Here is a 25,251-nt window from a genome sequence, read left to right on the forward strand (position 1 = left end):
TTGCCAAATCCGTCGGGTTGTCCGGAGGCCACGTCTCCCGATTTCTGAGGCGTGAAAGCCGTCGCCGATGCGCCACAATCCAATCGCGTGCGCCAAAATCCCGGGGGAATTCGTCGCAAAGCGGAAATCGTCTGGAAACCCGACGAAAGTGCAAGATTTTGACCCTTAGTAAATGAGCCCCATTATCTTTGAGATCCTGAGTGAGTTGGCTGAGCCAGATCCTTAGTACCCTAGCCACCGGTACAGAGGCCTGAGCTACCTTACAGGCTGCTGAGGCAGGTGCAAATGTTTTCCTATAAAAAGCTTCTGTCCTTCTGTCCACTCGGTCTGGCAGTAATATGGCCTCTTCAGAGGGAAAAAACAACCTTTTTGAAAGCTTAATCACTGGTAGATCCATTTTAGGAACTGATTCCCATTCTGAACTGAATTGGGGATCCAATTTGTAGGACAAATTGAATTTGTCACCTGGAACCAGATGCTTAGAAGGAGCCTTCCATTCCTGTTATCCCCTGGCCTTCACCGCCTTTACCGCCTCCTCCACCGCCGGAGGAGATATAGATCCTCATAATCATCCTCAGCCTCAGCCCTTAAAGGGTTAGATCCTACAGAGGCCGAGCGAGACAGACACACATTAGTACCAGCCTCTTCAGGCAGTGGTTGCTCACACTTACTAAACATTCTGGGGCAGATTTACTTACCCGGTCCTGTCGCGATCCAGCGGCGCGTTCTCTGCGGAGGATTTGGGTCTTCCGGCGATTCACAAAGGTAGTGCGCCCGATGTCCACCAGGTGTCAATGTTGACTGAAGTCCGTCGGAGTTCACTGGAGTTCACCGTCCTACGCTGGGTGCAGGTAAGTGCGTGTCAAGCGATACTTTTTTTTTTCTTAAATGAGGCGGTTTTTCCGAATCCGTCTGGTTTTCTTACGGCCACGCCCCCTGATTTGTGTCGCGTGCATGCCGGCGCCAATGCGCCGGAATCCAATCGTGTGCGCCAAAATCTGGGGGCAATTCAGGGAAAATCGGCACAAATCGAAAATATTCAGATAAACGTGATTCGGGCCTTTAGTAAATGACCCCTTCTGTGTTCGTCTTTTTTCTTCCGTTTTCCACTCCTGAAAGAGGCCTCCGACAGGGGATCAGGTGTGAACATCTAAAGAAAAGACACAAAGCAACATATTAATAACATTACCAACAAATGTGGATTTTGTATACCGCGCTCCTCCAATATGAAATGATAGTTTTTACCTTTTGCTGTGGTGTTCTATTCCCATCCAACAACCTGGAGGGGAAGTGAGCGGTAGATGCACTGTTTCTCCTGCCACGGATCCGGAGCAGCCCCGGCCGGTGACCGCGTTCGGATGTGCGTGGTCACTGTTCGAAGTTCTCCGGTGTCTGCTTCGGTGACGTCACCACTGGAGCTACTGGAACAAACAGGGAACAAATTTCCTACGTGTTTCGGAGACAGGAACGGTATCCTTCATCAGGGATCGTTACACTCGTTCAGAGGTGTCCTTATATAGCTACTTGGCCTCACCTTTGAACTTCTCACAGCTGCTACTGAGTGCACCCATCAGAGGTAAGTCTCTAAAAAGCAAATATTTCTATTCCGCTGTTTAGTCCCACCGGGGCAAGGGTATTTAGGGTGTAGATCCATCTACTTTCAGCTCTCGACATTTTGTTGATTAAGTTTCCCCCCCCCCCTTTGATCAGGGGGGATGATTGCAATACCGAAAATGGAAGTTCCGGATAATTGTCCTGAGTGTTTCTCCATGAAGTGTCCGGACAGCGGGTGCCCTTTGTTCTTTTTCCTTATGTTCCGTATGTGTTCATTTATTCTCTTATAGAGGGGGCGTATTGTTCTTCCTATGTATCATTTTTCACACTTACATTTTAGTCCATATATCACCCCTTTGGTACGGCCATTTATTTTATTTTTAATTGGAAAGGAGACTTGGCACCCGCACATTTTTACCTCATGGACTGGATCTTTTAATTTCAAGGTTTTACACATAGAACACCTTTTACACGGGAAGAATCCATTTGGCATTTGCATCTCAAAGATGGTTTTGTTTGTATTTTTTGATGGTGGGGGCTATTAGATTTCCTAAATGTTTTGCTTTTTTAAAAGTGAAGGAGGGGTTTTCAGGGATTATCTCACCTATGACCTTATCCTCCTTAAGGATGTCCCAGTGTCTTTTGATGATCTTCTTAAATAAGCCCCCATGTACCGTATGATTAATTAAAAAGGGGATCTTCATTTCTGGGGATTCGGTCTGTGCTTTTGGTGTTTTTTCTCTTGTAATGTCTGCTATGTTCTTTTTCATTATACCCTTTCTCCTCAAACTTTTTTCATAGAACCTCAGCCTCCTTCCAATAGTCCTCAATATCTGTGCAATTCTGACGTATTCTTGTAAATTGGCCTTGGGGGATGTTTTGTAGCCAAACAGGATAAGTGACAGCCGTCTAGTGGTATGTAACTGTTGCTGTCAGTTGGTTTTCTGTAGGATTTTGTGAGGATTTTTCCATCCTTGATGAATATTGTGAGATCCAGAAAGTTGACAGATTCTTTACTAGATGTGGGAGTGAAATGTAGATAAAACTCATTTTTATTAATTTCATTAAAAAATTGTAATACAATGTTCACCCCCTTTCCATATAAAAACAATATCGTCTATAAAACGATGCCATAGGGACAAGTGTGTCCGTGCCGTCATATCGGCATAGATGGCAGTTTCCTCCCATCGGCCTACATACAGATTAGCATAGCACGGAGCCAACTTGGTCCCCATGGCCGAGCCCCATGTTTGTAGATAAAATTTATTATCATATAAAAAATAATTATGGGATAGAATAAAAGAGATACATAGCGAACGCATTTATGGCCTACTACGCAGAACTATATAATCTCGACAAGGACATAACGACACTTGTCCGACAATTCCTAGATAAACTCCCCAAAATCTCACCAGAAAACCTTGAAAAACGTAACACTCCCATCAGCGTAAAGGAAATCCTTAATACTCTTAAGAGCATCCAATCTAACAAAGCCCCTGGACCAGATGGTCTTCCTGGTCTCTACTACAAAAAATATGCTAATATTCTCACTCCATATCTACGTAGACTATTCGAAAAAGCGTCGCAAACAAATGCTCTCAGCACTTATAGTGGCTCTCCCGAAACAAGGGAAACCGGCGGATAAATTGTGTAATTTCCGCCCCATCTCCCTATTGAATGAGGACATTAAGCTCTATGCAAAAATATTAGCAAATAGGCTTAAGAAAGTCATACCAGGCATTATAGCTTACGGCCAGTCAGGGTTCACCCCAGGTAGGCAAGCGTCGGACAACACAAGAAAACTGATTAATATCCTCCAAAACTGTGACATTAACAATCTTCCTGCCACATTTCTCACAGTGGATGCCGAAAAGGTGTTTGACAGGGTTAATTGGGATTATGTTTTTCAAAAATTTGGTCTGGAAGGCCATATACTGATGGCTATTAGAGCTCTCTACTCATGTCCATCAGCAGGCACGCTATCCCAAGTGAATGGCACTAGGCAAGGATGCCCTCTATTCCCCATAATTTTCGTTCTTTCAATTGAACCTTCAGCGGAAGCCATCAGAGAGGCAAAGAGGAGCATAAAATCACCCTTTTTGCAGATGATATAATCCTTACATCCTCAAATCCGGAAACATCACTACAACATATCTTTGAGATACTAAACGCTTTTGGGAATATCTCGTACTATAAAGTAAATAAAAGTAAATCCCAAATACTACTGATTAACATACACCCAACAACAATTAAATAATTAAAAAACGACTACTTAGTAGATTGCGAAAAAGGACACATCACGTCCCTGGGAATCGAGCTGGCATATCCAACGGCCGATCTAGTTAAACACAACTATGTCCCAATGCTAGATAAAATAGGAAAAGAGTTAGCAGAATTTTCCAAAGGAATTTTATCTTGGTGCGGAAGAATAGCAGCTTTCAAGATGATGACCCTCCCCAAACTCCTCTATCTCTTCTGACTCTCCCCATCCCTGCGTCGGAAGCTTATTTTAAGAGAGTTAGATCTATAATTAGAAAATTTATTTGGAAAGACACCAAACCCAGAGTTTCGTTTCACACCTTAGTCAGACCCAAAACATGTGGAGGATTAGGAGTACCAGAAGTTAAAGACTAATATACAGCAGCAATACTAGACCAATCAAGACACTGGCGGAAACACTCGGACAACATCAAATGGACCACAATAGAACAGCACCTAAACAATAAGTTCCCTTTACAAATGAGAATAATCAATATTTTATGGCAGATTAAACCCCCTCCGTCCCCATTTCTTACAACTCAAGCTACTGACCAAGCATGGAAAACACTAATCACATCCAGTCAAGCCAATAAAAAACTTTCATACAAGGAATAAACCTAACCAACTGGAAGAAACAGGGGATCGAGAACGCAGAGCTTTACCGGGGTGAGTTACCTTCTCTTCTGTTTATGAAGGACAGGCCACTGCTCGTAATTTGCAGTTTGATTCTTCTGGGTCCATCTTGCTTTTCTCTACAACTCTGGTGGCCCCGAGATCAGCAGAAACCTTTCTTATGATGTTCCAGACTTTGCTTTTTAGAGCTCTTGATTGAAGAGGGGAAACTGAAACCTTTCACCTCACTAGCCAAGAATTTTTTACTTGCACAAATCCGCAACTTTCTACAAAATAAATTCAGCAAGCAAAAATGTGCTGGTGAACAGGTGCACTCCTGGTTAGAGGGTATGCCCTTGGAGAAAAAGGGAAGAACTTTCTTCTATAACTGCCTAGAGAATAAGAATAAAATGGGGAAACTCCCATACATGTGTCAGGGAAATATCCCCATCTCTGATGTGATGTGGTTCCAAATCATTGTATAGTACGAGCTGCTCGGTGAACCACTCAGACCTTCACATGTTGTTTGAGAGGATTCCAATTTATTTAGGTAGCAGACAGTTTTTATAGGTTCTTGGCACAAAGGAACCTACTGAGCATGCGTCACATTCCTCTGCCTTGAACAGGATGTATCAGTGTAAAATGATCTGTGTACGTGGGGGATGGTACTAAGCATGGTAAACACATGGTATGTGAACACAATAGAAAATGGATTCTATTCCATCACACATGCTAGCATGGGAAAAAGATCTTAACTCCACATATACAATTACCCAATGGCAACAAACTCTATCATTAATCCACAGCACCTTTCGTAGCATCTCCCACATTGAGGCAATAGTAAAGACACACATGAGGTGGTACTTCACCCCAGAGAGACTAAGCAAAATTTTCCCTTCTTTACCCCCGGGATGTTGGAGCATTTGTGGACAAAAGGGGACCCTACTACACACATTATGGGAGTGCCCCAAAATTCAGGGACTCTGGCATCAATCTTTCGAATTACTCCATAATCTTGGCATAAGAAACATCACCCCTCCTCCTGCTACTGCACTCCTTCTAATAGGCTTAAAGGAATTACCATCCAAAACCAGAACCATAATGGCCCATATACTCCTTGCCACTAAAATGGTCCTCACAAGACATTGGAAAGATCCAGATTGTCCAAAACTAGGTGAAGTAATCATCCAGGTCAATAGGATATTGCAATACAAACAAATAAGCTTAAAACTTTTCAATTGCAATTACCAAGAATAACAAGGAACTTGTAACTACCTTTAGGCCTGATTATACGCTTATTAGTACGTTTGACTGTTTACTAAATTGTTTACCTAATATATGTTATGTTCTGTATTGAAAATACTGGACCTTACATGCCTCCCAAGGCGGAATTGAAAATTACATTGCCAATGTATATGAAGCCCTGCTGGACCCCCCTCTTGGTCCGTATCAGTAGGCCCTAAACGGGGTTCTAGCGGGATTGAGACAAATGAACACTAATATCTAGCATGACTAAGTGTGAATTGTAAAACCTAGTTGTAATACGACCGTGCTCATTTGTATGTAATGACTGTAAGGTGGCCCATTGGGTCATCGGTATGTCTTTACCTTTGTTATGTTGTAAGAATTTAATAAAAATTTTAATTAAAAAAAAAAGAGGTTGGCCTGGGGGATCACTAGCAGTGGGTTGGCGGGGGGCTGGGCAGCTTCTGGAGGGTGTTTCCTCCGTGGCCCAGGGTGGTGGCATCATCCAGAAAATCAGCTTTGAAGTGAGATGTGGGTTGATTTTGAGAAGTTGAGGGGGCGGAGAGTTTGGCACTGGGGTCGGGCTCCCCCTGCCTTAGAGCACCCCCTTTTCTGTAATAGATGGTCCTGCGTCAAGGGACATCATTGATCAGATCTCCTGAAGTCTGGCGCATGATGTCTATCGCATAGGAAGGGGTGTTCAGAGGTGGGGAGAGCTTGACTTCGGTGTTTGGCTCTCCGCCTACTTGACTTTATGCATCCAGCTTGCATCTCGTTTCAAGGTTTTCTGGATGATGGGCTGGGTCATGAGGGAGACGTGGTCTGGAGGCTGTTCAGCAGCTTGACAACGTACTGGTGGGGGTTTATTAGGCCAATTTCTTATGACAGGATCCCTTTAAAACTTTTTCACATTAAAAAAAAAAAAGAATAAAAAGGTGTCGCCAAAAAATACAAACAAAACCATCTTTGAGATGCAAATGCCAAATGGATTCTTCCCATGTAAAAGGTGTTCTATGTGTAAAACCTTGAAATTAAAAGTACCAAAAAGTACCAAAGGGGTGATATATGGACTAAAATGTAAGTGTGAAAAATGATACGTAGGAAGAACAATATGCCCCCTCTATAAGAGAATAAATGAACACATACGGAACATAAGGAAAAAGAACAAAGGGCACCTGCTGTCCGGACACTTCATGGAGAAACACTCAGGACAATTATCCGGAACTTCCATCTTCGGTATTGCAATCATCCCCCCTGATCAAAGGGGGGGAAACTTCATCAACAAAATGTCGAGAGCTGAAAGTAGATGGATCTACACCCTAAATACCCTTGCCCCGGTGGGACTAAACAGTGGAATAGAAATATTTGCTTTTTAGAGACTTACCTCTGATGGGTGCACTCAGTAGCAGCTGTGAGAAGTTCAAAGGTGAGGACAAGTAGCTATATAAGGACACCTCTGAACGAGTGTAACGATCCCTGACGAAGGATACCGTTCCTGTCTCCGAAATTTGTTCCTCATTTCTTTCCGTAGCTCTAGTGGTGGCGTCACCGAAGCAGACACAGGAGAACTTCGAACAGTGTCCACACACATCCGAACGCGTTCACCGGCCGGGGCTGGAAGGAGAAACAGTGCATCTACCGCTCACTTCCCCTCCAGGTTGTTGGACGGGAATAGAACACCACAGCAAAAGGTAAAAACTATCATTTCATATTGGAGGAGCGCGATACACAGAACCCACATTTGTTTGTATTTCTTTGTTAATACCATGATAGGAGGTATTTAGTATATTGCAGCACCAGTTAGACTCAGTTGCACCAGTAAGCACTTGTCTGTATAATAACATTACCAGTATCAGTGCCGGATCCACTCTGAGCAGGATTCTCTGCAATTCTCTACTGAATGAGTTATATACTGATTGTCCTGGGAACAAGACAGTAGGAAACCTTTGTGTATGATGATATTCTGACTGATAATGTGCTATTTTATCTCATACCATGGTATATATATATACACTTTACTCTTGTGTTTGGTGTCTTTACTATCAGCTCAATAGATATCTGAAGAGGCTTCATTTTACTTCTGTCTCCGGGGATGACATTTATTTTAATGAATATGGAGAGGTCCCCAGAGATCTTCAGCTCCAGAACTGGTTCCTTAAGTCTAGTGACTGGAGAGAGGAACTTTCCACTATTGTAGAAGATGCTCAGGCTCTTGCTGTTGATGTGGGAACCTACAACCTCTCAGCTCCTGAGGACCAGCGGCTGGTCATCAATGACAGTCACATCTCCTGGCACCAGAGCTTTACCGGGGTGAGTTACCTTCTCTTCTGTTTATGAAGGACAGGCCACCGCTCATAATTTGCAGTTTGATTCTTCTTCTGGGTCCATCTTGCTTTTCTCTACAACTCTGGTGGCCCCAAGGTCAGCAGAAGCCTATCTTATGATGTTCCAGACTTTGCTTTTTATAACTCACACACTTTGAGGTTCACACCCTCAGACTTTTCTGCCCATTCTCTCTCCATGAGTTTACCGTCCTCCCGGCTCAACCTACCAGTTCCTTGACCACTTTGCTTCCAGGCTTCCTCACTTTCTATTGTGTGAATTCCCAACACTCATCCATGGAGACCTTAATATCCCTATGAACAGCCCCATCTCCTCTTCAGCCTCTCAGCATTTATCACTTACTACCTCTCTGGGACTCGTACAACTCTCTGATTCTCCTACCTATCAAGAGGGAAACGTCCTTGACTTGGTCTTTGCCCGACTCTCTTCTGTCTCTGACTTTACTAACAATGACTTTCCACTTTCAGACCAGAACCTTCTCTCTTTTACTGTAAATAGTTCTTGTCCTGTACAGAATAAGTCCATTTATCACACATACCGGAACCCACGTGCCATTAGTGTTCCCCACCTCATAGAAACTGTGCAGCCATCGCTGTCCACCATTTCCTCTCTCTCCTGTCCTAACCTGGCTACTAATCATTATAATGATGTTCTCAAAAGTGCCCTAGACAAGATGGCACCACCGTCTGTTCGAGCCTTTGGACACAGATGTAGACAATCTTGGCACACGGCACAAACCCATTTCCTTCGTAAGTGCTCCAGGAGTGCCGAACCTCTGTTGAGAAAATCAGGCAATTCCGCTGACTTTCTTCACTTTAAATTTATGCTCAAATCCTATAACTCTGCTCTCCATCTCGCTAAACAGGTCTATTTACTAATCCAATATCTTCTCTCTCTAACAACTCCAAAAGGCTCTTCAATACTCTTCACTCCTTACTAACACCAGAGGTACAGCCACCGGTCACAGACCTCGGGGCTGAGGATCTTGCCACCTGCTTTAAAGATAAAATCGACTGCATTTGCCAGGAAATAATTTCTCAGGCCACTAACTCCATAATTCCCCTTTACTCTGGTATCTTACCCTGTTCACCCTCTTCCTTAGAGCCAGTCACAGAGGAAGAAGTGGCTAGGCTCCTATCCTCTGCTCGCCCCACTACCTGCATCAGTGCCCCCATCCCCTCATCCCACTACCTACATCAGTGACCCTATCCCCTCACCCCACTACCTGCATCAGTGATCCCATCCCCTCGCCCTGCTACCTGCATCAGCGACCCCATCCCCTCGCCCCACTACCTACATCAGTGACCCCATCCCCTCACCCCACTAACTGCATCAGTGACCCCATCCCCTCGCCCCACTACCTGCATCAGTGACCCCATCCCCTCGCCTCACTACCTGCATCAGTGATCCCATCCCCTCGCCCCACTACCTGCATTAGTGACCACATCCCCTTAACTCACTACCTGCATCAGCGACCCCATCCCCTCGCCCCACTACCTGCATCAGTGACCCCATCCCCTCAACCCACTACCTGCATCAGCGACCCCATCCCTTCGCCCCACTATCTGCATCAGTGACCCCATCCCCTTACCCCACTACCTGCATCAGCGACCCCATCCCCTTGCCCCACTACCAACATCAGTGACCCCATCACCTCGCCCCACTACCTGCATCAGTGACCCCATCCCCTCGCCCCACTACCTGCATCAGTGACCCCATCCCCTCGCCTCACTACCTGCATCAGTGATCCTATCCCCTCGCCCCACTACCTGCATTAGTGACCCCATCCCCTCACCCCACTACCTGCATCAGCGACCCCATCCCCTCTCCCCACTACCTGCATCAGTGACCCCATCCCTTCGCCCCACTATCTGCATCAGTGACCCCATCCCCTCACTCCACTACCTGCATCAGTGACCCCATCCCCTCGCCCCACTACCTGCATCAGTGACCCCATCCCCTTGCCCCACTACCTGCATCAGTGATTCCATCCCCTCGCCCCACTACCTGCATCAGTGACCCCATCCCCTCGCCCCGCTACCTGCATCAGTGATCCCATCCCCTCGCCTCACTACCTGCATCAGTGATCCTATCCCCTCGCCCCACTACCTGCATTAGTGACCCCATCCCCTCACCCCACTACCTGCATCAGCGACCCCATCCCCTCTCCCCACTACCTGCATCAGTGACCCCATCCCTTCGCCCCACTATCTGCATCAGTGACCCCATCCCCTCACTCCACTACCTGCATCAGTGACCCCATCCCCTCGCCCCACTACCTGCATCAGTGACCCCATCCCCTTGCCCCACTACCTGCATCAGTGATTCCATCCCCTCGCCCCACTACCTGCATCAGTGACCCCATCCCCTCGCCCCGCTACCTGCATCAGTGATCCCATCCCCTCGCCCCACTACCTGCATCAGTGACCCTATCCCCTCGCCCCCACTCCCTGCATTAGTGACCTCATTCCCTCACCCCACTACCTGCGTCAGCGACCCCATCCCCTCGCCCCACTACCTGCATCAGTGACCCATCCCCTCGCCCCACTACCTGCATCAGTGACTCCTTCCCCTTGCCCCACTACCTGCATCAGTGACCCCATCCCCTCACCCCACTACCTGCATCAGTGACCCCATCCCCTCGCCCCACTACCTGCATCAGTGACCCCATCCCCTCACCCCACTACCTGCATCAGTGACCCATACCCTCACCCCACTACCTGCATCAGTGACCCCATACCCTCACATCTGGTACAGTCTCTCTCCCCAGCAGTCACTTCTCACCTCACTAAAATCTACAACCTCTCTCTCTCTTCTGGTGTCGTTCCCTCTTCTTTCAAGCTGTTACTCCATTACTAACGAAACCTTCTCTGCACCCATCCAGGGCTGCAAACTACCGACAAATTTCTAACCTCCCTTTCATCTCCAAACTCCTGGAACGCCTGGTCTATCCTCGACATTCCCGGTTTCTCTCAGCTAACTCGCTCCTTGACCCCCTACAATCTGGTTTCTGCTCTATGCATTCTACTGAAACTGCTCTTTCTAAAGTCTCCAATGATCTCCTCACTGCAAAATCCAAAGGTGACTATTCGCTCCTTGTTCTTCTGGATCTATCGGCAGCGTCTGATACTGTGGACCACCGGCTCCTCCTCAGGAGGCTTTGCTCCATTGGCCTGAAGGACCCTGCAGTCTCTTGGTTTTCTTCCCATCTCACTGACCGCACTTTCATTGTCTCCTTTTCTGGATCTTTCTCTTCTCATCTTCCTCTCAGTGTCGGGGTTCCTCAGGGATCAGTCCTAGGTCCTCTTCTCTTCTCCCTCTATACTGCCCCCATTGGACAAACCATCAGCAGATTTGGTTTCCAGTATCATCTCTCTGCTGATGTCCCCAGCTGTATACTTCTGCATGTAACATCAGCCCTGGCCTAATCCAGAACACTAGTGACTGTCTCTCTGCTGTCTCTAACATCATGTCCTCTCTCTTCCTGAAACTTAATCTTTCTAAGACTGAAGTTCTTGTCTTTCCACCATCTACTAACAGAGCCTTTCCTAACCTCTCCATATCAGTCTGTGGGGTCACCATAACCCCAAAGCAGTAGGCCCGCTATCTTGGGGTTGTGTTGGACTCCGACCTCTCCTTTGAGCCACACATTCAATCTCTCGCTCGCTCTTGCCGGATGCATCTCAGAAACATCTCTAGAATCCGACCATTTCTCACATTTGAAACCTGTAAAATGCTGACTGTTGCTTACCTCTCGTCTAGACTCCTGTAACTCCCTACTAACCGGTCTTCCACTTGCTAAACTCTCTCCTCCCCAATTGATTCTTAATGCAGCAGCCAGGCTCGTCTTTCAGACTAAACGCTTCACAGATGCCTCCAGTTCATGCCAGTCGCTGCACTGGCTGCCAGTCTCCTTTCGAATACAGTTTAAAATAATACCCCCTTACACAAAGCTCTGTATAATGCTGCACCCCCCTACCTTTCCTCTCTTATCTCAGGCTATCGCCCAACTCGTGCTCTTAGATCCGCCAGTGATCTTAGATTAACCTCTACCCTACTGCGGACCTCCCACTCGCGTCTCCAAGACTTCTCTAGAGCTGCAACAATTCCATGGAATGCTCTGCCCCGGACTATTAGACTAATACCTAACCTCCAAAGTTTCAAACGTGCTCTTAAAGCCCATTTCTTTAGGCAAGCCTATAACACTCATTAACTGCATGAAGTTTTATCTCTTTATTTTTTACTAACCCGTCCTGTGTCATCCTCCCATCTGTTTTTCCCGCAACCAGCAGGCACCAGACTTCTCTGCAGTCCCATTCACCCTGGACCTTGTATATAAAATGCGGCTGATGACTGGGTCAAGCGACAGCAATTCCATTTATAATATTTTTGTTCTATTCCCTTATGAAGAATGGCTGGACCATTATTTTACCTCTTGTGTCACCCCCATCTTCCTCATAGACTGTAAGCTCTTGTGTCCCCCCTCTTCCTCATATACTGTAAGCTCGTGTGTCCCCCCTCCTCCTCATAGACTGTAAGCTCTTGTGTCCCCCCTCATCCTCATAGACTGTAAGCTCTTGTGTCCCCCTCATCCTCATAGACTGTAAGCTCTTGTGTCCTCTCCTCATCCTCATAGACTGTAAGCTCTTGTGTCCCCCCTCACCCTCATAGACTGTAAGCTCTTGTGTCCTCCCTCATCCTCATAGACTGTAAGCTCTTGTGTTCCCCCTCATCCTCAGAGACTGTAAGCTCTTGTGTCCCCCTCATCCTCATAGACTGTAAGCTCTTGTGTCCTCTCCTCATCCTCATAGACTGTAAGCTCTTGTGTCCCCCCTCACCCTCATAGACTGTAAGCTCTTGTGTCCTCCCTCATCCTCATAGACTGTAAGCTCTCGTGTCACCCCCTCATCCTCATAGACTGTAAGCTCGTGTGTGTCCCCTCTTCCTCATAGACTGTAATCTCTTGTGTCCCCCCTCCTCCTCATAGACTGTAAGCTCTTGTGTCACACCCTCATCCTCATAGACTGTAAGCTCTTGTGTCTCCCCCTCATCCTCATAGACTGTAAGCTCTTGTGTCCCCCCCTCATCCTTGTAGACTGTAAGCTCTTGTGTCACCCCCTCATCCTCATAGACTGTAAGCTCTTGTGTCATCCCCTCTTCCTCATATACTGTAAGCTCTTGTGTCCTCCCTCCTCCTCATAGACTGTAAGCTCTTGTGTCCCCCTCCTCTCATAGACTGTAAGCTCTTGCATCACCCCCTCATCCTCATAGACTGTAAGCTCTTGTGTCCCCCCTCATCCTCATAGACTGTAAGCTCTTGTGTCACCCCTCATCCTCATAGACTGTAATCTCTTGTGTCTCCCCCTCATCCATATAGACTGTAAGCTTTTGTGTCCTCCCTCATCCTTGTAGACTGTAAGCTCTTGTGTCACCCCCTCATCCTCATAGACAGTAAGCTCTTGTGTCACCGCACTCATCCTCATAGACTGTAAGCTCTTGTGTCCCCCCTCATCCTCATAGACTGTAAGCTCTTGTGTCACCCCCTCATCCTCATAGACTGTAAGCTCTTCTGTCACCCCTTCATCCTCATAGACTGTAAGCTCTTGTGCCCCCCCCTCATCCTCATAGACTGTAAGCTCTTGTGTCACCCCCTCATCCTCATAGACTGTAAGCTCTTGTGTCAGCCCTCATCCTCATAGACTGTAATCTCTTGTGTCTCCCCCTCATCCATATAGACTGTAAGCTTTTGTGTCCTACCTCATCCTTGTAGACTGTAAGCTCTTGTGTCACCCCCTCATCCTCATAGACAGTAAGCTCTTGTGTCCCCCCTCATCCTCATAGACTGTAACCTCTTGTGTCACCCCCTCATCCTCATAGACTGTAAGCTCTTGTGTCACCCCTTCATCCTCATAGACTGTAAGCTCTTGTGCCCCCCTCATCCTCATAGACTGTAAGCTCCTGTATCACCCCCTCATCCTCATAGACTGTAAGCTCTTGTGTCAGCCCCTCATCCTCATAGACTGTAAGCTCTTGTGTCACCCCCTCATTCTCATTGACTGTAAGCTCTTGTGTCACCCCCTCATCCTCATAGACTGTAAGCTCTTGTGTCACCCCCTCATCCTCATAGACTGTAAGCTCTTGTGTCACCCCCTCATCCTCATAGACTGTAAGCTCTTGTGTCCTCCCCTCATCCTCATCACGGATCGCAGGGTCACCCGTGCCTCTCGCCCCTCGCCTGCGCGCCGCAAGCGCAACTTACGGGTCCCGGCTCTTCTTCAGTTCCGGCTGCCGCTGCTCCTTCGTTCTCGGCCGTGCGCGCACGTCCCAGGCTCCTAGGGAGCGTGCACCAACTTCTGCAGATTTAAAGGGTCAGCGCACCACTAATTGGCTCTAGCCATTTCAGGTAATCTATTTATTCCTGCCTCTTCCTGTGATCCCTGACGGATCTTTGTGCCCTGTGCCCTAGAGAAAGCTTGTTTATGCCGCGTGCTGTTTCTGTGTATTCCCGTGACCCTGGTTCTGCCTTTGACTTTGCTCCTTTGCCGCCTGCCATGACCTATTGCTACGTCTCTGACTCCGATCCTGTGCTGCCCGTCCTGACCTCCTGCCTGTGCCCGACTACGAGATTGCCTGCCGTTTCTGTACCTCGACCTTGGCTGCCATTGTGGACAAGTCACACCTGTGGAACGACCTGGTAGTACCACGCCGCATCAAAACCAACCTGCTTTGCGGCCGGCTCTGGTGAAAACCGGGTACCACTTAGACTCTGGTCCCAGGTTGTGGCTTGTGTCATCGTCTGCAGTGGTCCAGAGGATCCACAACCTTGAAGCTTGACAGTAAGATCCGGCCATGGATCCCGCCGAGGTTCCGCTTCCCACTCGGCAGACTCTGGCTACCTTCGTGGTCCAGCAATCCAGGGAGATTGCCACCCAACGTGAACAACTGGAACATGTTACCACCATGCTGCAGCAACAGCTAGCCAACAACAGGTTCCTGTGACTGCTCCCGCTACCCCGGCTAGTCTTCCAGCCATTGAACCCAGGGAGAGTTTGTCTTTTTATGTACTTCCACGCTCCACCTCCTCCATCCTGTTGGGCCTACCATGGTTGCAGCTCCACGCACCCGTTCTTGACTGGAAGTCGGGGGAGATCCTTCAGTGAGGACCTAATTGTCAGTCTCGCTGTGCGAATATGTCTCTTCCAGTACCAGTCCTGGTTTCTTCTGTGGCTCCCAAGGCCCTGGAGGGTCTTCCTGCTTGCTATCAGGACTTTTCTGACATCTTCTCAAAGAAGCAAGCCGAGACGTTGCCGCCTCACCGTCCTCACCCCTCTTCTCCGCGGGGTCGTGTGTATCCCCTCTCAGTACCTGAAACAGCAGCCATGTCTGACTATATCAAGGAAAACCTGCAAAAGGGATTCATTCATAAGTCCTATTCTCCGGCTGGTGCAGGTTTTTTCTTCGTGACCAAGAAAGACGGGTCACTCCGACCGTGCATTGACTACCGCGGACTTAACAAGATCACAGTTAAGAACCGCTATCCACTGCCGCTGATCCCGGAGTTGTTTGATAGTCTTCATGGAGCTAAGATCTTCTCCAAATTGGATCTTCGAGGGGCCTACAATCTCATTCGTATCCGCCAGGGAGATCAGTGGAAGACCGCCTTTAATACCCGTGATGGACATTTCGAGTACCTAGTAATGCCGTTTGGACTTTGTAACGCACCAGTCGTCTTCCAGGAATTCGTTAACGACATTTTTAGAGACTTGCTTTATGTCTATTGGATGATATCCTGGTTTTCTCTCCGGACCTTGAGACCCACCAAGTTCATGTACGGCAAGTCCTTAGTCGTTTAAGGGCCAATTGCCTCTACGCCAAACTAGAAAAGCGTCTATTCCATCAGCGGAGTATCCCGTTTCTTGGCTATATTATCTCTGACAGAAGCCTCCAGATGGATCCTGCAAAGTTGTCTGCGGTTCTTCAGTGGCCCCGTCCAGTAGGACTACGCGCTATACAGCGGTTTCTAGGCTTCGCGAATTACTACCAGCAGTTCATCCCACACTTCTCCTCGCTGGTATCCCCTATTGTGGCCCTCACCAAGAAGGGTGCTAACCCCCGAATCTGGCATTCATCTGCTGAGGAGGCCTTCACAAACTTAAAGTCCAAGTTCACTTCAGCCCCAGTACTGGTACGTCCCGACACAAAGAAGCCTTTCCATCTGGAAGTAGATGCGTCCTCGGTAGGGGCCGGTGCAGTGCTCCAAGAAGGGTTCCAAAGGTCGAACTGTCACCTGAGAGGAATTATTCCATAGGAGATCGTGAACTGTTGGCGATTAAGCTCGCCTTAGAAGAGTGGTGTTACCTCCTGGAGGGAACTCGGTTTCCGGTCAGCATTTATACGGACCACAAGAACCTTCTCTACCTCCAAACTGCTCAGTGACTCAATCGACGTCAAGCCCCCTGGTCACTCTTCTTCACCTGGTTCGATTTCCTCATTCATTTCCGCCCTGACGAGAAGAACATCAAGGCTGACGCCCTTTCTCGTGCCTCGGATGTCCTTGGGGAGGAACCGGCTCCTCAGCATGTCATCCCTCCTGACCGACTGGTACTGGCTTCGCCTGTGGATCTTCGTCAACTACCCCCTGGCAAGACATACGTACAACCTGCTCTACATAGGAAGATTCTGTCTTGGGGACATTGCTCACGTGTGGCTGGGCACCCTGGGGTGCAGCGTTCTATCACCCTCATTTCCCGGTTTTACTGGTGGCCAGATCTGGCCAAGGACGTTCGGGACTTTGTGGGTTCATGTGCTTCCTGTCCCCGGAATAAGCCGTCACGTCTCAAGCCTGCTGGTCTTCTTCTGCCGTTGCCGATACCCAGCTGTCCTTGAACTCATATCGCCATGGACTTCATTACGGACCTACCGCCTTCATCTGGCAATACCGTTATCTGGGTGGTGACTGACTGATTTTCGAAGATGTCCCATTTTGTCCCTCTTCCAGGTTTACCATCTGCTCCGCGTTTTGCCAGCCAGTTTTTCCATCACATCTTCAGACTCCATGGACTTCCCCAGCACATCGTCTCTGACCGTGGGGTTCAGTTTGTCTCGAAATTCTGGTGTTCTCTCTGCAACCAACTTCAGGTGAAATTGGACTTCTCTTCCGCTTATCACCCCCAGTCTAATGGACAAGTGGAAAGAGTTAATCAGACCTTGGGCTGCTATCTACGCCATTTTGTTTCTGCCCGTCAGGACGATTGGTCCACTCTGTTACCATGGGCATAGTTCTCTTATAACTCCTTGGACTCTACATCCGCGGGTTTCGCCCCATTTTTTGTTAATTATGGAATGCATCCCCGCCCTCCTCCACCCCTGCCGTGCCAGGAGTTCCTGCTGTTGAGGAATTGGTGTGGGACTTTAAGACCATTTGGGAACAGACTCGTCTTTCCTTACTACAGGCTTCGGCTAGAATCAAGTCCCAGGCCGATAAAAGACGCAGGCCTTCTCCTGTCTTCAATCCTGATGACAAAGTCTGGTTGTCCTCCAAGTATGCCCGACTTAAGATTCCTGGCTACAAGCTTGGTCCTCGTTTCCTGGGTTCCTTCGAGGTGCTGAATCGCATCAATCCAGTCTCCTACAAGCTGCGTCTCTCTCCCACCATGCGCATCCCGAACTCCTTCCATGTTTCCTTGCTTAAGCCTGTTATCTTGAACCGCTTTTACCGACAACTCTCCCCTCCTGGTTCTGTGGCCGACTCCTCTGACATCTATGAGGTTAAGGAAATCCTGGATATGAAGACAGTGAGGGGTAAGCGGTTCTTCTTGGTTGACTGGAAGGGGTTCGGGCCTGAGGAGAGATCTTGGGAGCCTGAGGACAATATCTTGGACCAGGACCTCTTGCAAAGATTCCTTCAGCCCAGGAAGAGGGGCAGGCCGAAGAGGGGGTACTGTCACGGGTGGTCCCGCGATCCATATCGCGGATGGTGGGGTCACCGGCGCCTCTCGCCCCTCGCGTGCCGCAAGCGCAACTTACGGCTCCTGCCCTGGTCTCTTCAGTTCCAGCTGTCGCTGCTCCTTCGTCCTCGGCCGTGCGCGCATCCACGGCTCCTAGGCCGCGCGCGCGCACCAACTTCTGCAGATTTAAAGGGCCAGCATGCCACTAATTGGCGCTGGCCATTTCAGGTAATCTATTTATCCCTGCCTCTTCCTGTGATCCCTGCCGGATCATTGTGCCCTGTACCCTAGAAAAAGCTTGTTTATGCCTGTGCTGCCCGTTCTGACCTCCTGCCTGTCCCCGACTACGAGATTGCCTGCCGTTTCTGTACCTCGACCCTGGTTGCCATTGCGGACAAGTCACGCCTGTGGAACGACCTGGTGGTACCACGCCGCAGCAAGACCAACCTGTTTTGCGGCGGGCTCTGGTGAAAACCGGGTACTACTTAGACTCCAGGTTGTGGCTTGTGTCATCGTCCGCAGTGGTCCAGAGGATCCACAACCTCGAAGCTTGACACTCATAGACTGTAAGCTCTTGCGAGCAGGGACCTCACTCTTCTTGTTCCATACAAATGTTTGTGCTCTGTCATGTTCTATTATATTTGTATTTGTCCCCTATGATTTGTAAAGGATATTAGCTGCGTCTTCAGTAGAGCAGGAGGCGTCTTCCCCATTTCCATAGTACCGCTTCACAAGTGTAGGCGGCCATTTTCCTGTCTGCGATTAACTATTGGCAGAACAGAAGTTGAAAATCCAGCATGGCACCAGAATGTAAAGTAAGAGAGGTATACTGTCACGGTGCCCCTGCGATCCATATCCCGTGCGCTTTACTATGCCCCCGGAGCCTGCCGGACATTGACTCACCTCTCCTGGCTCCAGCGGCGGTCTCCTTGCTCCCCGCGGTCCAGCGCACTCACTCCCTTGTCCTGGGCCGAGTATTGGCGCTGGCTGCCTGCCTAGATAAATTCCCAGCCCCTTCCTGTGTAGAATCACAAAGATCCCTGATAGATCTTTGTGCTTCCATGCCTAAGAAAAAGCTTTGTTCCATGCTCCTTGTGATTATCCTGATTTCTTATTGTGACCTCAATTCCGTCCCCGCTTCCAATCCTGTACTGCCTTTTTTTGTTAATTATGGAATGCATCCCCGCCCTCCTCTACCCCTGCCGTGCCAGGAGTTCCTGCTGTTGAGGAATTGGTGTGGGACTTTAAGACCATTTGGGAACAAACTCGTCTTTCCTTACTACAGGCTTCGGCTAGAATCAAGTCCCAGGCCGATAAAAGACGCAGGCCTTCTCCTGTCTTCAATCCTGATGACAAAGTCTGGTTGTCCTCCAAGTATGCCCGACTTAAGATTCCTGGCTACAAGCTTGGTCCTCGTTTCCTGGGTTCCTTCGAGGTGCTGAATCGCATCAATCCAGTCTCCTACAAGCTGCGTCTCTCTCCCACCATGCGCATCCCGAACTCCTTCCATGTTTCCTTGCTTAAGCCTGTTATCTTGAACCGCTTTTACCGACAACTCTCCCCTCCTGGTTCTGTGGCCGACTCCTCTGACATCTATGAGGTTAAGGAAATCCTGGATATGAAGACAGTGAGGGGTAAGCGGTTCTTCTTGGTTGACTGGAAGGGGTTCGGGCCTGAGGAGAGATCTTGGGAGCCTGAGGACAATATCTTGGACCAGGACCTCTTGCAAAGATTCCTTCAGCCCAGGAAGAGGGGCAGGCCGAAGAGGGGGTACTGTCACGGGTGGTCCCGCGATCCATATCGCGGATGGTGGGGTCACCGGCGCCTCTCGCCCCTCGCGTGCCGCAAGCGCAACTTACGGCTCCTGCCCTGGTCTCTTCAGTTCCAGCTGTCGCTGCTCCTTCGTCCTCGGCCGTGCGCGCATCCACGGCTCCTAGGCCGCGCGCGCGCACCAACTTCTGCAGATTTAAAGGGCCAGCATGCCACTAATTGGCGCTGGCCATTTCAGGTAATCTATTTATCCCTGCCTCTTCCTGTGATCCCTGCCGGATCATTGTGCCCTGTACCCTAGAAAAAGCTTGTTTATGCCTGTGCTGTTTCTGTGTATTCCCGTTGTGACCCCATTTCTGCCTTTGACTTTGCTCCTTTGCCGCCTGCCTTGACCTTTTGCTTCGTCTCTGACTCCGATCCTGTGCTGCCCGTTCTGACCTCCTGCCTGTCCCCGACTACGAGATTGCCTGCCGTTTCTGTACCTCGACCCTGGTTGCCATTGCGGACAAGTCACGCCTGTGGAACGACCTGGTGGTACCACGCCGCAGCAAGACCAACCTGTTTTGCGGCGGGCTCTGGTGAAAACCGGGTACTACTTAGACTCCGGTCCCAGGTTGTGGCTTGTGTCATCGTCCGCAGTGGTCCAGAGGATCCACAACCTCGAAGCTTGACACTCATAGACTGTAAGCTCTTGCGAGCAGGGACCTCACTCTTCTTGTTCCATACAAATGTTTGTGCTCTGTCATGTTCTATTATATTTGTATTTGTCCCCTATGATTTGTAAAGGATATTAGCTGCGTCTTCAGTAGAGCAGGAGGCGTCTTCCCCATTTCCATAGCACCGCTTCACAAGTGTAGGCGGCCATTTTCCTGTCTGCGATTAACTATTGGCAGAACAGAAGGTGAAAATCCAGCATGGCACCAGAATGTAAAGTAAGAGAGGTATACTGTCACGGTGCCCCTGCAATCCATATCCCGTGCGCTTTACTATGCCCCCGGAGCCTGCCGGACATTGACTCACCTCTCCTGGCTCCAGCGGCGGTCTCCTTGCTCCCCGCGGTCCAGCGCACTCACTCCCTTGTCCTGGGCCGAGTATTGGCGCTGGCTGCCTGCCTAGATAAATTCCCAGCCCCTTCCTGTGTAGAATCACAAAGATCCCTGATAGATCTTTGTGCTTCCATGCCTAAGAAAAAGCTTTGTTCCATGCTCCTTGTGATTATCCTGATTTCTTATTGTGACCTCAATTCCGTCCCCGCCTCCAATCCTGTACTGCCTGTCTTGACCTACCACTATGTCCCCGACTCTGATCCTGTGCTGCCTATCCTGACCTGCCGCTACATCCCCACCTCCAATCCTGTGCTGCCTGTCTTGACCTACCGCTACATCTCTGCCTCCAATCCTGTGCTGCCTGTCCTGACCTACCGCTACGTCCCCACCTCCAATCCTGTGCTGCCTGTCCTGACCTACCGCTATGTCCCCGCCTCCAATCCTGTGCTGCCTGTCCTGACCTACTGCTACGTCCCCACCTCCAATCCTGTGCTGCCTGTCCTGACCTACCGCTACGTCCCCGCCTCCAATCCTGTGCTGCCTATCCTGAACTGTCGCTACATCCCCACCTCCAATCCTGTGCTGCCTGTCCTGACCTGCCGATACATCCCCACCTCCAATCCTGTGCTGCCTGTCCTGAACTGCCGCTACATCCCCACCTCCAATCCTGTGCTGCCTGTCCTGACCTGCCGATACATCCCCACCTCCAATCCTGTGCTGCCTGTCCTGAATTACCGCTATGTCCCCGACTCTGATCCTGTGCTGCCTCCGGTCTCGACCTCCTGCCTGTCCCCAACCACGAGTTTGCCTGACGATTCTGTACTACGCCTTGGCAGCCACAAGACAAGGTCGCGCCTGTGGAACAACCTGGTGGTACCACGCCGCAAAAAGTCCAACCCCCTTGCGGCGGGCTCTGGTGAAAACCGGGTACCAGTTAGACTCCGGTCCCAGGTGATGGCTTACGTCATCGACGTGGTGGTCCAGTGGGTCCACTACCGCTGGTTCCTGACATTTACATTAAAAACACAGGACATCTATCTACATAAATCCCTCAACAACACTAAATATACATAACCCAATTAGTTACACAACTCCTCAAAATTATTATCATTATCTCTATCCCTAAAAAACTTAACGTCTTTAAAGAGGTCCTGTCACCCTAACAAAGCGCCCAGGAGCTGCTTACTAAGGCACGAGCCCATTATTAGAAAATTAAACTGCTAGCTTTATCAGAACCCTCCGATAACACTAGCAAACACGCTACTGCCATAGCCCTCAGAACACCAGACCAAGTTCACACTGCTCCGGCGTATACATGATTTAGTAAGAAGCTCCTAGTACGCTTTTTTCTACCACCAGGATGAATTATTGTAAACCAAGCACACTGACATACAGGTGTGTGCCCCCTCTGGTAGGGTCCGATCTTCTTTTAGCTTCTCATGTCCTTATTTTAAAGAAAAAAATGGCTTTAAAAATTATGCAAATGAGTCAGAGGGACTCCTGGCTCAATAGATGTCAATAAAGCCTGGAGCCCCTCAGACTCATTTGCATACTTTTTAAAAACTTTTGTTGGCTTAATAACTTAAAAAGCTAAAAGAAGAGTGGATCCTGCCAGAGGGGGACACACCAGTATGTCACTGTGCTGGGTGTACAATTCTTCATCCTGGTGGTAGATTTCCTTTAAGTCTACAAGCAGAGTCCTATAAGGCTTTAAAAGATTTAATACAATGATGTGCATTGCAGACACAAGACAAACAGTTTTCAGATTAAATATTTACAAAAAATTGGTAAGAAGGACATATATACAATAATACACAAAAATGTATAAAGAACAGGATAAAAACAAATAGTGTTCCTTCATCAAGTTCAAAGCTACACAGATGCCTATACCACGTACAATATAAGTAACATCATTGCTAGAACCAAGCGCTGGCCAGATCTTCCAGTATAACATGCCTGCCTATAACCAATGGGAAAGAAGTGGTGAGGGGTAAAGGACCATGAATGGTGGGATTGGGGGGTAAGGGTAAAGGGGGGGTAGCCCATGTGCCTATTCGGGGGCTTATGTTGGATGCACAGAATAATAGAAAGCAAGTCCTGAGTTGTATGCAGAGAGCTTCCATTTATCTAGTTGTATCACGTCCCTAAGATTGTCTGACCCCAAGTCCTCAGTGCAGTGATCATAGATTGTCTTAGTCAGTACGGCGTCCATATCTATTCTAGCCTACGTTTTTTTCAAGGGTCCCATGCTTTTTCCAACCTACCTCTAAGGAAGCTTCAGCTCACTTTCCATGAACAAACCACTATCTTTCCAATCATTCCAGATCCCTCGATCATCGTGTAGTGAGAGTTGTGAACCCGGATACCGGAAGAGGACCGAGAGCTTCCACATTTGTTGCTACAGTTGTGTCGTATGTTCTGAGGGGGAGATCTCCAACACCTCAGGTGAGGAACTAAATGTGTCTGGGTAGATCCCATAATGCAGACTAGTAGAAGTGTATATAAATATCAACACAAAGACCCCAATTACCGTGTATTCAGTGCAGATCTTCCCCACAAATTTTAGACCTAATAGAGGTTCTATTTTGTCAAAAATGTTGGATGATGTTGAGGCCAAATAACACCCAAACTGTAATTCAGGGTAAGCAGTACATGTCAACTGGTCGACAATCCTTTTCCGAACCAAAGTGCCAACGTCAACACACAACACACACTGAAGGTCAGCTCATCTGTTTTCAATGGATGCCGTTTCACTAACATGGGAGGTCCTGGGCTGCGGGTAGTCAAGGAAGAAGAACAATAAAGGACTCCAGGAACCAGGATTATAAAAATACTAATCTTCCATCTTGATAAAATATACACATACGTGAAGGCAAAGGATCAAGTGTGTAAGACTGTTACAAGCCAAGTGCAAACATGAAGACAAAGAAAGAGCAATAATTGCCAAATAATGCAATACAAAATCACAAGGCAGAATGATAGTCAGAGAATCAAGCAAACGTCCAAAACTATGGAAAAGAGAATAAACAGTAGCTGCCTCAGTACAATACTATCATGTGCAGAGACCAGTAGTAAATAAAGCCTTTATGAGATGCCAGAACCCCAGTCTATAAGATGATTGGATCAGTTCTCTGACATCAGACAGACAGCGACGATTCTGTCGATCACACCAGGTCAACTGTTAGTAAACCAGTTCAGAGTCCACAGGAGACAGATGAGTGTGGCTAAAAACAATCAAAGCTGCCATAAAAGGAGTAAACCAGTTTTCAAAGTAGTAAGGACAGAATGTTTTCTGCATATGTAGTTTCCTTTGTCTTCAATTACTTTTCTCATAACTTTACACTTGTACAAACAAGGTCCAACCTGTGCCATCACCTAACCCGTCCCTGCAGGTCCCATCCACAGACTGACTGAATACCAAACTGCCGATCATTGCTTCTCTTCTTCTATTTGTCTTTTTATCCCTTTTGTTCTGTCATTGTTTGTCCTGCGCTCTCTGTATTCTCTCTTCTACTGTAATGCTGTGAATTTCCCTTCTGTGGGACTAATAAAGGATTATCTTATCTTATATTGTAGACGCAGATGAATGTGTGAAGTGTCCTGAAGATCACTACTCCAATGAGATGAGAACTTCCTGCCTCCTGAAGACCACTGAATTTCTCTCCTATGATGATGGACTGGGAATGTGTTTGGCTCTTCTCTCCATTATCCTTTGTATGATGACTTGTGCTGTGCTGGGGATCTTCTGGAAATATCACCAGACTCCGGTAGTGAAGGCCAATAACCAGAAGATCAGCTATGTCCTCCTGGTGTCTCTACTCTTCTCCTTCCTCTGCTCCTTATTATTCATTGGACGTCCCATGGCAATTACCTGTTTGCTGAGACAATCCGTCTTTGGGATCTTTTTCACAGTGTCTGTATCTTGTGTTCTGGCTAAATCCTTCTTGGTTGTGTTGGCCTTCAGGGCCACCAAGCCTGGGAGCAAGTTAAAAGACTGGGTGGGGTCTGGTGTACCCATCAGTGTAGTTGTCCTCTGCTCGGTGGGACAACTCATCATATCCATGGTCTGGCTGATCTCCTCTCCACCATTTCCAGACTATGACCTGCAATCAGACAGTAAGAAGATGAAACTACGCTGTAATGAAGGTTCTGCGGTGGCTTTCTACATTCTGATTGGTTACATGGGATTATTGTCCTTATTCAGTTTCCTTGTGGCTTTCCTGGTGAGGAAGTTACCGGCCAGCTACAATGAGGCCCAGCTCATCACATTCAGCATGCTGCTGGTCTGCAGTGTGTGGATCTCCTTCATCCCAGCATATCTCAGCACCAAGGGCAAATACATGGTGGCGGTGGAGGTATTTGCCATCCTGACCTCTAGTGCAGGGCTGCTGGGCTGTATCTTCATCCCCAAGTGTTACATCATCCTGGTCACTCCGGAGATGAACACCAGGCAGAGGCTCATCGGGAAGCAATGA

The 25,251-nt window shown here is 48.3% G+C and overlaps 1 protein-coding gene across 1 annotated transcript; it reads left to right on the forward strand.

The window, feature by feature from the left end:
• The first annotated feature begins 1,358 nt into the window (after positions 1-1,358).
• LOC140116347 (vomeronasal type-2 receptor 26-like) lies at positions 1,359-25,251 on the forward strand. The gene is made up of 6 exons (XM_072132874.1): positions 1,359-1,470; positions 2,505-2,589; positions 7,202-7,361; positions 7,717-7,980; positions 23,101-23,221; positions 24,353-25,251. Exons 1-6 carry the CDS (start codon positions 1,359-1,361, stop codon positions 25,249-25,251), a joined length of 1,641 nt encoding a protein of 546 aa, XP_071988975.1.

Source organism: Engystomops pustulosus, chromosome 2 (genome assembly GCF_040894005.1).
Source record: "Engystomops pustulosus chromosome 2, aEngPut4.maternal, whole genome shotgun sequence".
NCBI classification, from domain to species: domain Eukaryota; kingdom Metazoa; phylum Chordata; class Amphibia; order Anura; family Leptodactylidae; genus Engystomops; species Engystomops pustulosus.